The sequence below is a fragment of the Centruroides sculpturatus genome, unplaced genomic scaffold (assembly GCF_000671375.1).
Source record: "Centruroides sculpturatus isolate CEXI.00-Female unplaced genomic scaffold, Cexi_2.0 scaffold639, whole genome shotgun sequence".
In the NCBI taxonomy this organism is placed as follows: Eukaryota; Metazoa; Arthropoda; class Arachnida; order Scorpiones; family Buthidae; genus Centruroides; species Centruroides sculpturatus.
This window is the reverse complement of record NW_019384778.1, coordinates 61,120-77,409: the sequence shown is the minus strand read 5'-3', so window position 1 is coordinate 77,409 and position 16,290 is coordinate 61,120. Positions and strand designations below refer to the sequence as shown.

General features: G+C 26.9%; 2 protein-coding genes across 2 annotated transcripts; one reads left to right on the top strand and one right to left on the bottom strand.

Moving 5' to 3' along the window:
- The first annotated feature begins 780 nt into the window (after positions 1–780).
- LOC111629129 (pancreatic lipase-related protein 2-like) lies at positions 781–12,752 on the top strand. Its single transcript, XM_023373000.1, has 10 exons — positions 781–932; positions 3,867–4,138; positions 6,725–6,871; positions 7,126–7,234; positions 8,475–8,591; positions 8,664–8,783; positions 8,862–9,116; positions 11,899–12,019; positions 12,108–12,302; positions 12,494–12,752. Exons 1-10 carry the CDS (start codon positions 836–838, stop codon positions 12,600–12,602), a joined length of 1,542 nt encoding a protein of 513 aa, XP_023228768.1. The 5' UTR covers positions 781–835; the 3' UTR covers positions 12,603–12,752.
- A 726-nt stretch (positions 12,753–13,478) lies between these two features.
- On the bottom strand, positions 13,479–16,089 carry LOC111629124 (methyltransferase-like protein 7A). The gene is made up of 3 exons (XM_023372994.1): positions 15,923–16,089; positions 15,270–15,829; positions 13,479–13,779 (listed from the first exon to the last, which is right to left on the bottom strand). The coding sequence occupies exons 2-3, from the start codon at positions 15,810–15,812 to the stop codon at positions 13,543–13,545; spliced, it is 780 nt and encodes a 259-aa protein (XP_023228762.1). The 5' UTR covers positions 15,813–15,829; positions 15,923–16,089; the 3' UTR covers positions 13,479–13,542.
- Between the last annotated feature and the right edge of the window lie 201 nt (positions 16,090–16,290).

Here is a 16,290-nt window from a genome sequence, read left to right as displayed (position 1 = left end):
AATTTGTGATAACAATGCCGTGACACCCCTTGTAAGCTAGTAAAAATGGCTTTTAAAAAGTTTGTTTTTAGTGGTTTTGGAAAGGATTTTGTAACAATTTTTTGTAGGTAGACAGTCACACTAAAACTTTTTCCCGTAAATATTGGGCGTTTTTACATGTTAAAAAGAAATTCATAATTGTGTTCGGTTCTTGACAGGTTTCACAAGTAACTGGATTTAAAGAAAAAATAATTTTATTTGTATAACGTAATTAAAAATCGAAATGTTAATTTTTTTCGCTCTTGCTGTTTACAATGTAGCGTCCACCATAAATTGATATGTGACTAATATAATTTATTAATTTAAATACAAATTTAAAAAGAGGGTTCGAATTAACCAATAATTCAAATTAATCAGATCCAATTGCATTACATTTATATAACTGTTTTTGAATTTATTTGAGTTCTTGTTAAGATGCTTCAAATTTCGTTTTTATTTATATTTGTGCACAAAATAAAATAAAATAAATCATATTTTAGTATTATTTATAATAAATATTCAAATTATTTTAAATTCAATTGTCAGTAATTTAACTATTATTTTAAAAAAGGTAATATAATATTTTTTCAAGATAAATATATTATTTATCTTAAAAGGAAAAAATTTAACGATATGATTACAACTATTTTTTTATTATAAATTAAAAAACAAATTGATAAAAAATGATAAAAATATATAAAAGATTAAGATATCTAACTCGAATAATAATTATCAATAAATCCCGTATATATAAGATGCAGGTAGCTTGATACTTCGTCATTGTTGTTTGCATTCCGAAAATTCATGTAGCCTAAAAATGATCATCAAGTCGATTTACTTATTGGTGTTTTCTACACTCTTCACATGCTTTGCAGAAAAACAGATTGATTCTGCTCGCTTCTATCATCCAAATCGTAAATATTTTTGAAATATTTATTTACGTTTTATTTTACTATTTGAAGTATATAAAAATTTTAAAGAATTTAGAATAATTTTAACGAATTCAAAACGTTATTAAATTTATCGTAATAATATTGTTTTAAATACAGCATTAATTAAATATAATTCTTATAGATATTTATCTATAGTACTATAAATGATTAATTAAGGGTGTATAAATAGATTACGCCCTTTATAGATTACGTTAGTGCACGCGATAGTTACTACTTTTCGTGTTACATTTCGATTATTATACTTCATAAAATAAAAATGTTTTATTTGAACTTAATTCATTTTAAGTTCAGATAAAACATAATATAAGTCGTAATTAGTATAAAAAATAACAATGTAACAATAAGAGTTCTAATGATAAATTTCACATCAATAATATAAATGTACAATTTTAGAAAACAAATAATGCTTTAAAATATACATCTGCTGTATAAAACACATTTTCAATATCAGGAATTAATTATATGTTTAGAAGAGAAACATTTACCGGATGATCATAATTACTGTAAAATATCCCTATTCAATGCTGCCTGGAAATATATTTAGCTATATATATGAAACTAAATTCGGTACAATATAAAGCTAAAATCGGCAATATTTGCCGGGTATAATCACTTATTTTGGAAACCACTAAAAAAGGGGCATTTATAGGCAAATAAACAAATTTGCCTATAAATCTGTATTCAGTGGTTTCCAAAGTAAATTCGGTATGATGACATTTTTGAATATGCGGAAGACATTCCGTAAAAAGAAAAAGAAAATAAATAGCATCAAAACTCATTATTATGGAGTTTTAGTGTTTTAAGCGACAGACAGATTGTTTAAACGAGACACTTGTGGTATAGAAAAAAGACCTTAGCGAAGCATGGAATACTGTTCAATGTGGTCACCACTCTGAACATGTAAAACCTAAAGATGAACACTGTTTAATGCTCGGGGATAAAGTCGGCATTTTTCCCTCTTAGTGATCTCTTTAGTCATTTTTATCTATTGAAGAAATAATATGCGTAGAATGTTTCTTTATTAATAAAAAGAAATCTTAGATTTCATTTTCTATTAGTAATAATAACATTAATTTTATGAGGGTAAGAACCACTACAGGCCCCAAAGTTTTCTCCGCTCCCAGAAGATTTTTCCTCTCCTTTCAACGACTCCGATGATGAACTTTAGGACTAATTTTTAACGGAAATGTCTTTCGTAGCTTATATCCTAAATGTCATCATGTCAAATTTTTGTTGCATTTGAACTGCTAAATATCTTTCTTGACAGCGTTGAATATGAAACGTATATGATTCAGATTTACTACATGAGGTAATTGAAGTTGAAATAACACTGTTTATAAACGATTTAGAGCAAGCTTAAAGCCAGAATCTCAAAAAACAAAAAATTATTATTGTTATTGTTATTAGTCAAATAAATCATAGCTGAATACAGTAAATTCTCGGATTTGCTACTACATATAAATGCCTTATTTTAACTGTATGAAATATCCTACTGTAACGTCTGTTGATTTTGTTGACCATCTCGATTATTAGCGCACCCAGAGGGAGACCAAGAGAACCTTTGTTACATTTTTACTTTGGCACTCTCCAAAGAAAGAAATACAAACACTAGAAAATTTTTCAAAAATCTTTTTTTAATTAAAGTTAATTTTTTATTTATATTATGCTGCGTCTACTATTTCTATGCTACTTGTGAATTAGCGATCACAATAGATAGGAATTTTACCGAATTCGCATTAAAAACCTTTTACCCGTTCACTCGCTTCCCAAGATTAAATCCTGAATGATTAAATTTTCTGGATAGCAAATTAGGCCTATTTTCAGAAACCTAAATTCAACTTATGATACTGATCCTATGGGAAATATGGTGACTGGATTTACGATGGAACGTTTGACAACAATTTTCCAAGAGCTAACTAGATTGTAAAAGCGAACCTATTGTAATACAGTAGAATGTTAATTAAATTCAGTTAATATTGTTAATTTTTATATATCATTGCAAACATATGGACGTGGACATACTAAAAAAGAGATACTGTTAACTAATATCAAAATTTACATAATTCTTCAAGCATGGAATATCGTAGGTATTGATCAATATACTGTATATCAATACATATTGCAAGAAATATATGAAACGTTAACAGTACAAATGGAAATACGGTTCACTGAGGATATCATATGAACGCATTGAGTCAAGTTTATGGTATATGAATCCTTCGGCTTGCTATGGAAAAATTCGTAATTAAAAACTGGACAAACAACGCGAGATTAGTAACTTTACCAGAGAAACGATCATAACAATTTGTATCGTATTTTTGAGCATCGAAATGTGCAGTAGTTAATTCAGAGGGGACAATAGGAGCGATTGCTTCTTCTAAAATGTTTTATAGTTGCACAAGCTTCATTTTTTAATGTTTTAACATTATTTTTAAACTTTGTTACATTTTTATGTTGTAAATTATGTACTTTAGTTTATTTTAAAATAATTATTAATTCAATAAAACTTTTACGTGTCTATATTGTTTATTATTAATTTAATACTAAACAATTTAAAATTTGCTTTTCCGAGTTTTAGGCACGGTTTGTGAGTACCTATTGATTAGTAGAAATTAACTTTGTATCAATATAAACTATAATGAATTATAATCATTTATTTTATTTGTACATGTTTTACACAAGTATGTTAAGAAATAAAGACATATATAAGTCATTAAACAAATCTTATTCAGTCTGGTCCAATTAAACAGATAACAGGTATATTACAAATAAATAATAGTTTTTTTAATTAATTAATTAATTTTTTAATTAAATAATTAATTTTTATCTTATTATTTATTCACTTTTTATTTACTTGAATTGATTGAATGAACTTTTAATTTTTTATTATATCAGTTGGTAAAAAAATATGTATGGAAGACTTGGGGTGCTTCGAAATTACTAAAGAATTTTTCGATCCTGTACGACGTCCTATAAATGTTTTACCACTGGACAGAAAAATTATTGATGCTGTTTTTAAACTTTATCAGAGAGATGCACCATCCGAACCGACGATAATCAACACATACAAACCGAAATCTATAGAAGATAGTCCTATAGATCCAACAAAAAGGATAATAATTATCGTACATGGTTGGATTGATCAAGACTTTGGACCATGGCAAGAGGTAAATTCTATTTACACTATATTCATTTAACTTGTTTATTTAAAGCATATTGCTAAAAATTCTATCATTTCAATTGTATGGAAATTTTATATTTTGATGAAAATAAGTATACGATTATGGCAATACTAATCACATAGAGAACTGTAATACGATTTGAATTTCCATTAATACTTCCATGCCACGAATTTTTTGTTTCCGACCAATCAGAAGAGTTTAGTGATGTCAAGTGCGCCAAACACTATTCAAATTATTTATAGGATTTTTCATCTTCAGCACTTCGTTGAAATAATTATTATAATGTTTCAGTTTGATTTTTGCACCTTAGCATAGAACTTTTAGTCTATACGTTATTATAAGCAATAGGAATTCGATAATTTGACATTTCGTTTTCAATGAATGCATATTTCAAACATACAGTAATTATTTTAAAAATGTTTAAAATTTGATATTTGCTCATGCATTTACAAAATGATTACATACTGTTTAATATTTAATATTTAATATTTAATCATACGACCCTATGGCCATTGGCCTTTTTCAAGGGTCAAAAGAAAAACAAATGATACAAACATTTACAAAGTAAACAATCAACAAAACAACAAAAAAAAACAGAGAAGAGAAATACATAAAAAACAAAAAAAAATACACTCAACTAATCACATCTCAATATTTTTACAGCCCGTTTAAATTGTCCGTAAGTACACAAATCTTTATATTCTTCTTTTAAGGCATTCCAATTATATATAAGTTGATAGATTGGTGCATCTCTTCCAAAACTGTGCTTAATTTTTGGTAAAATCAAATTGTTTCTCCATCGGTAGTTGTAATTAGAAGGCCTAAAATATTTATTTAATTCTTCGCTTATATAAGATTTTTTCTTGCTCACCTTTATTAGTTTAAAACCTTCCAAAAGAACTTGTTTTTTATATAAAGTTTTTATTTTATCAATTTTGATCTGGTTATAAAAAGAAGTGACAGAGGAATCATAAGGCAACTTATATAATGCTCTTATAAAGTTATTTTGTATAACTTGCAATCTATTCAATACAAAAGAAGAAGCTGTACCCCATACAGAAATACCATATCGAAGTTTAGGTTCCATGCAAGCGTGATACAAGCGCAAAACAGTCTCACAATTTAAAAAACTCATTATTCTTTTCAGTATTCCAATATATCTAGATAAAGACAGTGTTAAATTATTTATATGATTGTTCCATCGTAACTTATCATCAATTTCGATTCCTAAATATTTTACAGTATTAACTCTTTGAATACGTTCATTATTTATTCTTACTTGTATATCTTCTAAATTCACTTTTTTGTTTTTATTTGATAAACAAATATAATTTGTTTTATTTTCATTTACTCTTAAGTTATTATTTTCCATGTACTTACTTAATTTAGATAACAAAGAGTTTATATTATTTTCAACCAAATGAAGATTCCAATCTGCATATGTTATAACAATATCATCTGCATACAATATAATATTATTCTCAGGAATAGTCTCTACAATATCATTTATATAAATATTAAAAAGTAAAGGGCCCAAAACGGATCCCTGTGGTACACCTTTGTTAACTCGAAATGGTTTTGATATTGAATTTTTTACCTTAACATAGTACGTACGATTTGATAAATAGGATATTAGCCATTCCAATGGCACTCCTCTCAATCCAACTTTAAACAATTTTTGTTTTAATATCTGAATATCAACACTATCAAAAGCCTTGGTCAGATCGATAAACACCGCCATTACAATATTTGCATTATCGAGACTGTTGCTAATATATTGTTTAAAATGAGTCAGAAGTATCAATTGTTGAGGCCTCTCTTTTAAATCCATACTGATTTTTACTTATAATTTTATTTTTATTGACGAATTCAAAAAATCTTCCGTAGAAAGCCTTTTCAATTATTTTAGTTATACTCTGAATAATAGTAATTGGACGATAGCTCTCCAAGTTCTGTTTAGATCCTTTATTTTTAATTAACCATTTTAATTTAAAATTCTGTTATCTACGGGATAAATTTTTTTAAAAATTATTAAAAACTAAAGAGTTTGCACAAGAACAGTCCATCTTTTATTGGTGATGTCACGAGTCAGCGAAAAGGCCTTGTTATCTGGTGGTGCCCCAAAGCGGCCTTAACCCCCTCGACTATTCAACCAGAAATTAAATCAAAAAATTAACTAACGTAAATGAAACATTAACCTGTAGTTTAAATTCATTTTTAAAAACTTTTTATGCCCCGAGGACACTAAAAACACCCTTTTTTTCAATTCCCTTCATGGGTTACGGCAGGACCACAATGGAGGCGTGGAAGAATGGTGAGAGACTTGATCACACGAACTGTCTGAAAAATTCTTGAGGTTTCTGAACCATAATCAAGGTCCCAGAGCGCCAGGCTGAAATACCTTTATCGTCTCAGCCATCGAATATAAATTTAATTATATGATGAAATTAATATGAAATTGATATACAAATTAAAACTTTATTATATTATGATTCTCAGCAATCTGTAAATTATAACAAACAGAATGTTTTAAGAATTAATTGTACTCATACAAGGATTAAATTTTTGCAGAGATTGAAAGACAGGATTTTATTAAACGAAGATTGTAATGTTATTGTAGTTGATTGGACTAAAGGCAATAAGCCGCCTTACACGCAAGCAACTGCAAATACGAGAGTAGTTGGAGCAGAAATAGCGCTTTTAGTTAATCTACTTGAGGTATTTTGTTTAAAATTTAAAATGTAAATAAAAAAGTTTTTAAAATTCTAACTAATAAAATTAATTTATAAAATTCAATTTTGAAGGAAAAAAGAAATATCGATCCTAGAAATGTACACATTATAGGCCATAGTTTGGGAGCCCAAATAGCTGGATACGCCGGNTGAGGTATTTTGTTTAAAATTTAAAATGTAAATAAAAAAGTTTTTAAAATTCTAACTAATAAAATTAATTCTTAAAATTCAATTTTGAAGGAAAAAAGAAATATCGATCCTAGAAATGTACACATTATAGGCCATAGTTTGGGAGCCCAAATAGCTGGATACGCCGGAGAAAGAATTAAACATCTTGGTCGTATTACAGGTAAAAAGTTTTACATTTTTTAATATAAAATACACATAAAAGATCATCGACAAGATTTAATTCTTAATAACGAAGAGTAAAGGATATTGTCTCTCTCTCTCTCTCTCTCTCTCTCTCTTTTCAATTTTAATTGCTTGTTTTTAAAATCTTAATAATCACGATTCCTTATAGAAAACGCATAATATATTAACTTCTTTGATTTATAAATTACATAAACATAAACACAAAAATTTTAAATAAAATAGGTCTTGCAATCTTTTTATCATCGGTTTAAATTCAAAAATCAAAATGCTGTTTTGGGTTGCAGAGATCGAGAGAAATTGGACCACTTATCTTTTTGACGCCTCCAGTATATTAAAACTTAGCATTAAAAATTAAAGTATTATATTTTTAATTAATAGAGCTTGACAAAATAACGCGTCTTCTTAATGTAAAAGAAATACTTTTATAATAAATATTTTTGAGGCCCTTGTAAATGTGAGGCCGGACGAAATGGCCTTGTGTGATAGTCTGAATGCTGTAAAACATGTTCTTAATTAATACAGTTGGAAAAATATATTTGAAAGAATATAGAAAAGTTTTGTTTGTAGTGTCTAGAATTTATTTCTTTTATCTCGTGGTTCATAGAAATTAATTTTCACATATTTGTATTTACAGTTGTTTAACTTTTTTTAATAAGTCCTTTTTGTAGTAAATGACACAACAATAAAATTACAGTATTTATTTATACGTTTATTACATTTTCAATGTAAGTTTGTTATAAATTAATATAAAACATCTAAATTTTCACAATACGATAATAAATATTTATTTATCTTTATATCATTTGACAGATGAATCTAAATAACTTATAATAAACTTAAATTTTTATATATTTTCTAAGATATAACTTACAGTATATGTTTCAATATCTACCGAAAGTATAGTATTATATCTCACCTCTCATGCTGATCGACCCCATTGAGGGTCAGCCCTCCCGCTATAAGAGAAATTATGACCGACCATATAGTCCTAATATGCTAATTTTATACATTAATAAGCTGATCAATTTTATGTAATGAACGTATTGAAAGCACCATTTAACAAAATGAAATGTTTCGAAATTGTGTTTTTTGAAAACTTAAACTTACAATTGGTTCAATTGTAGATCAATAAAGCTCTGAATTGGCCTTATTATTTGATTAAAATCATACTAAGACATTAATTTTATATAAAAATAATCTATTTAAATATTATTCAGGTCTGGATCCAGCCGAACCCTATTTCCAATATATGCCTGCCATGGTACGTTTAGATGAAACTGATGCCGAATTTGTTGATGTAATACATACAGACTCTAATTCAATAATATTATTAGGTAAAATATCAGGTTACTATCAAAATTTAATCATTTTTGCATGTATTTTTTTAAATTCTTTTTTTTTATTAGGTTTTGGCATGGAACAACCATGCGGTCACGTGGACTTTTATCCTAATAATGGTAGGAATCAACCCGGTTGTGAAAAACGCGGAAGACTTATAAAACTCATCACAGAAGGCATTATAGAAGGTCTGTCTTTTAAACTAATATATTATTTTTTCAATTATATTCGAAATTATTAATAATTTTACTTTCACAATTACGTAGGAGGAGGACGTTTCATAGGCTGTAATCATCATAGAGCCGTTGAATTTTATGCATCTACTGTGACTCAAAAAAAATGTCTTCCAGTAGGTTATAAATGTTCTAGTTGGGATAACTTTCTTGAAGGTAAATGTACTGATTGTGGACCGGATGGAAGTATGTGTGCAGCTATGGGTGAAAAGGCATACTTATCAAAAGGATTAGGTCAAAAGAATTTGAAATTGTATTTGAAGATGGGGAAGGACAGGCCATATTGCTGTAAGTTGATTTTTAGTATTTATAATTTATTAATTGTACAAACATATCAAGACTTTTACATATAAATACTTTCTCTCATTTTTTTAATGCATAAAGTTTCAGTTAAGCTTTATTTGAATTAATTTTTCGGATATAATTATAATTAGAAAATAAAATATTTCATTTTAATTAATTTTTTTTATTAAATGATATAATTTATACCAGAATAAAATATGGTTTTTCCATTAGTTTTCTTATAATTATAATAGGCTATCCCATATATAGGATACCCATATTAAAATTTATCTACGACGATTTTGTTATAATAATAATAATAATAATAAATATATAGGCTATAGTATTAGATTATTTTCAAAGTTGGTAATTTTATTGAAGATAATCACGTCAAACATTATTCAGAATAGAAATTTAAACTCACAATTATTTAATAAATTTCGTTTTATTTAGAAAGGATTTTAAGAAATATTAACTAGAGACTTACCATTTTTTATACTTTTAATAAAAACACTTCTAAGAATGAAAGTATATGCTGAAATATTCTCATTATTTTCAAAACCGGCAATTCTTCAAATGTTTTATCTGTGATAACGCATAAAACTAAAACACATTATATGAAACTTATTATGTTTACTTTTATCTATGAAAGCTTTATATTAATCAAAGTAATAATGCTTTCATAGTAAAACAAAAGTCATGGGTACATTTCGACTTAGACATTTCCCTACAATTAGGGATTATATTAATAAACTGTTGATCTGAGGGATTCTGTAAAATTTATCAGTATTTGTATGACTGGTGATTTACATTTCACACTAAATAATTTGATTTTTTAAATATTCCTTGTGACTTTGTTTCATATTAAATCTATTTAAAATAAGAAATAAATTGTTTTATTATAGATAAAAGTTAACAAAATTAATTAATACATACATTTCTTCGTTTTATTAATTTGATACAGTAAATTAGTATACCTGAAATTTCACATTATTGACCGTTTATATCAGGGGCTCCCAAAAGTATGAAAGATCTCATAAATTAAACGACACTTTAATTGACCCCTAATTGACCTCACACTAAAGACCCCTAATTTTCGGAAGTCAATTAGGGGTCAATTGGAAAAGATTCATTAAACATTATTAGTCCAACGAATTATGTATATGACAGTTCAAGACGTAAATTTACACACTATAACTTAAGTAATCTTTTCTACAGTGTAAAAATGATGTGTGGATTAATACTGTCTCACCAGATTTATTTATTTATTACTGACTAAATGACTAGCTGTAAAAAAAAAACAGGGGATTAATAAAAAGACGAGAAATCCTTGAATGGATCGACATACAAAAAAATTTGGGGACTCCTGATTTATATGAATCGAGACAGTTTCTAAATTATGGATCATAACTTATTTTTGTAATTAGTTTATAATTAATAATTTTCTTGATTTAAAACAAAAATTTTATACTGTTGATACTATTTTAATTAATTTGATGTAATTTCATTTAATAAAACGTAAACATTTGTCTATAAAGACGAGGATCGCTTAAGGCGATATCAAATTTAATTAATTTGGTGCTTCCTTTCGTAGACAAAGAATATAATTTCTATAAAAAATCGTATGTGTATATGTAAGAGAGCGTATAGTTATCCTTGTGGGAAAAATACATAGATAAATACTGTACATAAAAAATTTTGAAGTAATTGAAGACACGAGTAGATGAAAGCGCTTTATTCAAATTCAAAGTTTTTAGTGAGTTGATGTTCAAGTTTTTATCATATAATTATTCCGGTATAAATATATCTACGAAATAATGTGTTACAGAGTATTAGTGTCGTATAATTTCTAAGATCTTTCCTAGTGGTATGGGAGAGACTGATAAATTACATTTTCATCTATGTAGGACAATCATGGTTTTTAATGATTATAACATAACACATTCACTCGGGTTTCAATTATTTTTACAGTAATAAAACCTTTCTGAAATTATCTATTAATATTTATTTTATAATTATATCCAATAATATTCATAGTTTTGTAAACATGTGAATAAACGTTGGCAGAAAATTTCTATTTTTGAATCTATATTTAAAGCATTTCTTATAGTTATTGAATGCTTATATGTTTGAATATCGTTTTAATTTAGAAATACAAAAATAATTTTCGCCCATCTCTAATTAAAACGGTATTTGAATTCTCTAATATTACTTTGATAAAAATATATCTGAATACTACAAAATACCTTCACTATCGCGTCATAAGTAATCGCAGTGGCGAATCTGGAAGTACCAAAAGGAGCTGGTATAATTTGTGACAAAAAGAATATACCGAACGTTTTCGAATTCTTGTTTTCCTAAATAAAAATCTGCAGTAGGTGAGAATGAAAACAAGTAATATATTGTAAGTTAATCTATTGTACTTGAGATAAGAATACCTTAAATAAAGGTACTTTAAAAATGAAAATCAAAGCAAAGAATTTCAAGTTTTATTTCTTAAAATTTAGTAGATTATTTTCTTTTTATTTTTGTTTTACTTTATTAATTTATTAATGTTTTGAAATAAATAAAACAAAGTTAAATAATAAATAAATTATATATAGTAATTAAGTTCATTAAATATTCGGGGTATTCGTGTATTCGAGAAAAAAGTTATATTCTCTCATTTCTAGTTTTAATTATATAGCATGTGGTTTTGAATTATCAATTATCCGAAAAATTTAGAATAGATCTATGTTAATCAATTATCATCTACGATAATAATGAAATGATTTTGATTTATTTGCAGTGTATCACTACAAAATAATTGTAAAACTGCACAAAGTTAAAAATTCACAGAAAATGAGAGGAAAACTGGAAGCAGTCATATATGGAGAGGAAACCGATGCATCACAAACTTTAACACCGCAGTAAGTTCAATACGATTATTTCGCCAAATAATATAAATTAATTAAATGCAAATGTCTATACTTTATCTAATCTTAAATTTCTGTTTAGTGATGTTGATTTGGTCCCTGGAAGCCGTCACGTATATATGTTTACGACAGACAAAGATCTTGGAAATTTTAAATCTGTTTCAATAAGTTGGAAACCTCATCTTGGCGACTTTATCAATCCTTTTAATTGGCTTAAGACTAAGAAAATTAATATCAAATATGTTCAATTAGTTCCTATGAACGTTATCCAGAAAGAGTGAGTTATTTTGTTTATAAAAAATAATAATAATATTCGTATTAATGATTCATAACAAGACCATAACCTTAATTGAATTAATTTAATTAAACAGAATCGTATAGAAATTATTAATTGTTACAACTTATATTATATCATTATTATTAATATATTATTTATTTAGAATTAAAAATTTTAATTTATATTTATAGGGAAAAACTTGCTCAAACGAAGACATTTTGTCAATCAGATCCTGACAAAGCAATTAAACCTGGACAGCCTGCGGTTCATATTTTAAGTAATAAATGTGAATTAGATTAATAAATAAATAAATAAAATTTTATATGTATTATTTGTTACTAAAAGGAATGCATTTCATTAATCTTTCCATCGTGAATAAAGTTATTTTCTGTAGGTCCTTAATCTATGGCTACGAGCAATATCAATATTTTTAAAAGCTAAAAATCACTCAGTAAAAATAAATAAAATAAATTCATAGGTTACACAGTTCACCGATTTAACAATAAAATATAACATCAGTTATACTTTATTGATAAACCGGTTTATCACGTACACTGGTATTACATAAATAAAATTTTAATTCAAATGTTGAAAATTTAATTGCTTGATTTTTTTCCTTTCTAAGTATTTGCATATGGAATGGAACAAAATCATTTAATTTATATACAGAATGATTTTTGTCCAATATGTGTGGTAAATGCCTGAACATAGAATAAAATGCTCTTGCTGTGTGTTGTGTGCCTGAAGAATCTTGACAAAGCACAGGCGAAAATATTTAAAAGTTTCAAAATTAAAGTTTTATTTCTATAGCATTCATACAAATGATTATTTCTTATTGATAAATTTTTCACAATCCGATGTCCCTTTGATAATAAGTAATTTTTATATATATTTTAAAATTAAATTGTTTACATTTCAAATACATATTAGGCATATATTTTTACAAATAATTTCAAATGAACTGTTTATTTTTTTATAATTCTATAATTACAAGTAATGTTTTCGTATATGTTTATTAATTGTTTATTTTCCTCTTAATATTTTCCTTTAAATCATTTCAACGTCTTTTAATATAATAAAAATTTAAAAAGTTAACGGAATAAATTCTATAAACATTCTATAAAAATAATAACGATAGTAAAATCACATTACTTTAAAAATATACAGCGTATTAAATGATTTAAGTTAACAAAAATGCATATCACAGTTTAAAATTACAGAAACTGCATAATTAATTATGTTAAACAATAGCTACACCAATAATATTTCTTCGGAGGACAAAAAGTTCTTCTTGTAAATAAACTTCTTTTTCGCAAATTTCTTTGAATCCCGCTTCGCTGATGCTTTCAGAAATAGGAGCACACAAACGACAGCCATCATTGGCCGGGCGCCAGAATATTTCAACAAAATTTTGCAAGAAACGTTTCCAAGTGCCACTTTTATATCCGATATGTTCCAAGTAATAAAATTTTCCACCCTATAAAATAATACAGGTTTTTAAGGAATGTATTCTCTTTATTTTCCTCCGTTAATAATAGAAAGATAATTTTATTATTAGTAATAAAATACTTATGAAATACGTTTTAAATATTCTACTGTTAACAATATCATCCTCGACCACCTCTTCAATATATTAAGATCTTTCGATCTAACTTCGATGAAAATTATGATTAATAACACAAATTAAATATTTATCTCAAAGAATTTCGTTTAAAAATTAGTTTTTTTGTATTTTACTCCAGATCTAGAGTTGGGAGCTGGGAATACCAATTTCTTGAAACTATTTTATTAATATATACACATTGAAAAGAGTTAAAGTCAATTGGGTTATTCTTTTAGAATTTATTTAAAAAAAAAAAAAACATCAAAACACGTTAATATTGGGAGAAGTGATTTTTGAATAAAATTTTCGAAATAAATACATTTATTTTTTGTAAGCTAAAATTTTGTACGAGTAAAAAATATTTCATAATGTGGAAGCTTTTTGATATAGGGCCTCACCTCTAGATCAATGGTCCGATTTTCCTGAAAATTTCAAGAAATATTTTCCCGTAATATAGAAAGTCCCCTGCAAAATTTCAGAAATTTTCGACAAATGGCACAGGAATTATTAAGCTTCAAAGTGAGTGAAAAAAATCGTTTGCACGCACACATACAGAGAAAAACTCCAATTGTTTTTGTATTGCTCGAAGTTTCAAGATCTTCTGAGTTTAAAAATGTAAAAACCTTGAGGGTCAATTTGACCGATCGTCATATTTTGTTATACAACAGCCTGGAAAGTAAAATTCAAATTATTTTATATTTTCTCCTAAATATTGGAAGCATTTATCCTAAGAGGAAAATGAAAGAAAGTATGTTTATATCTGTCCCATCATCATCTCAACCTCTCCTATTATCGAGGACTATAGGTGATCTGCAGGCTGACTTAAAGTAATAAAGATTAAAACTTTGTTCAATGATGATTCACTTTTAATAATTTACTTCCAATTTAATTAATTATGTTTCCGTATATATTCAAAACATGCTTTTAGATTCATTATGTTATATAAAGCACAGTATGTCCCAAATGTTGGTAATATCCACATTAGGCATACATAACTAAGTGGTGTGTAGATTTTTTCAGACATTAAATTTTACTAATCTTTAGGATTAAAAAGGTTGAGGCTGAAAACGCTGTTCTACTCTTTCTTGAAAATATATTTTATTTGTATGATTATCAAATTTAATTAGAGACAGAATTACATACAGAATTTTTTTCAGTTTTTATTTTTGAATAGGATCAGGAAGTCTCAAAACGTGCAGATACATATAATGTATACATAACAACCGGGAAAGTAAAAGTTTCTTTAAATTTCATAATTAACAATAACGAATGAATTTATTTAAAATCTACTTAAACTATATTGGAAAGCAAAGAATTGCTGCGCATAGTCTCAATCATAAAACACGAAATATAATATCACTTACCGAACACAGAACTCGCTTTATCTCTGCCAGTACCCCATTTAGATTGTTTACAGAACACAATACCAAAGTAGAAACGACCGCATCAATGGATCCATCTTTTATATCCGGTATCGTTTCAGCTTCACCTATAAGGAATTTTTCGATTTTTATGTGCGGAAATTTATTTTTATTGCTTTTGAAATACTCCTCAAAGAAAGTATTAGGTTCCAACGTAATCAAATGAGCATTGTCGGGATAATATTGGAAGTTGGTACCGCTCCCTACTCCTATTTCTAAAATTCTTATACGTCCCCGCTGTTTCAGTTTTGGATCGTGAGATATTATTTCTTTCAGAGACGAAAATAATTCTTTTTTATAAGGATGGAGTCTTTTCGTCATTCCCGGAGCGATGTACTTCCCAAATACAAGAGCAAACAAATATTTTTGTAGGTTTCTTCTTTTTAAATATACTAAAAGAAACGTGATTAAAAAACATAACGAACGAAAATCGAAAAATCTAGGTAATTTGTTTACTCTGTAGAAAATAATTGTGACGCTCTCCATGTTATCTAACTTGGTAACTATAAAATAAACCCGAAATATATTATTAATAAATTTTAATAACATAATGAAAATATTTAAATAAGTATTTTAAATAAATTATATCTGCTTACCTGAATTTATTTTCTTTTATTTATGATGTTAATCAGATTATATACGTTAATTTCATTACTGTTATACGCAGTGGAATGAAAAAGAAAAAGTTCAATAACCCATGATTATAAAAAGAAAGGTAACTTTCGAGCAACGTAAAATATAAATAATATTTGCATCGTTCGTAAGTCACTGACAAATGTTCATCATTACTCCCGACGGTAGCCTAAATATAGGTCAGATCAATACAAAATCGTTTCTAACTTACGACACGGAACGGGAGGAGTCAATAGTGACATCATATTCTATAAAACGTCAATCGACAGAACAGTAAACTTGCGCAACTTTTCAAAAATTGGAACAATTATACAATGGATGTTATATTTTA

What these genes read in the sequence shown, in the direction of transcription:
- LOC111629129 (XM_023373000.1), top strand. Translation starts at nt 836, where the DNA reads ATGATCATCAAGTCGATTTACTTATTGGTGTTTTCTACACTCTTCACA. An exon ending in TCGCTTCTATCATCCAAATC is followed by an intron (nt 933 to 3,866) that starts GTAAATATTTTT and finishes TTATTATATCAG; the next exon opens with TTGGTAAAAAAATATGTATG. An exon ending in ATGAACGTTATCCAGAAAGA is followed by an intron (nt 12,303 to 12,493) that starts GTGAGTTATTTT and finishes TTATATTTATAG; the next exon opens with GGAAAAACTTGCTCAAACGA.
- LOC111629124 (XM_023372994.1), bottom strand. Translation starts at nt 15,812, where the DNA reads ATGGAGAGCGTCACAATTATTTTCTACAGAGTAAACAAATTACCTAGA. An exon ending in TAAAGCGAGTTCTGTGTTCG is followed by an intron (nt 13,780 to 15,269) that starts GTAAGTGATATT and finishes ATTATTTTATAG; the next exon opens with GGTGGAAAATTTTATTACTT.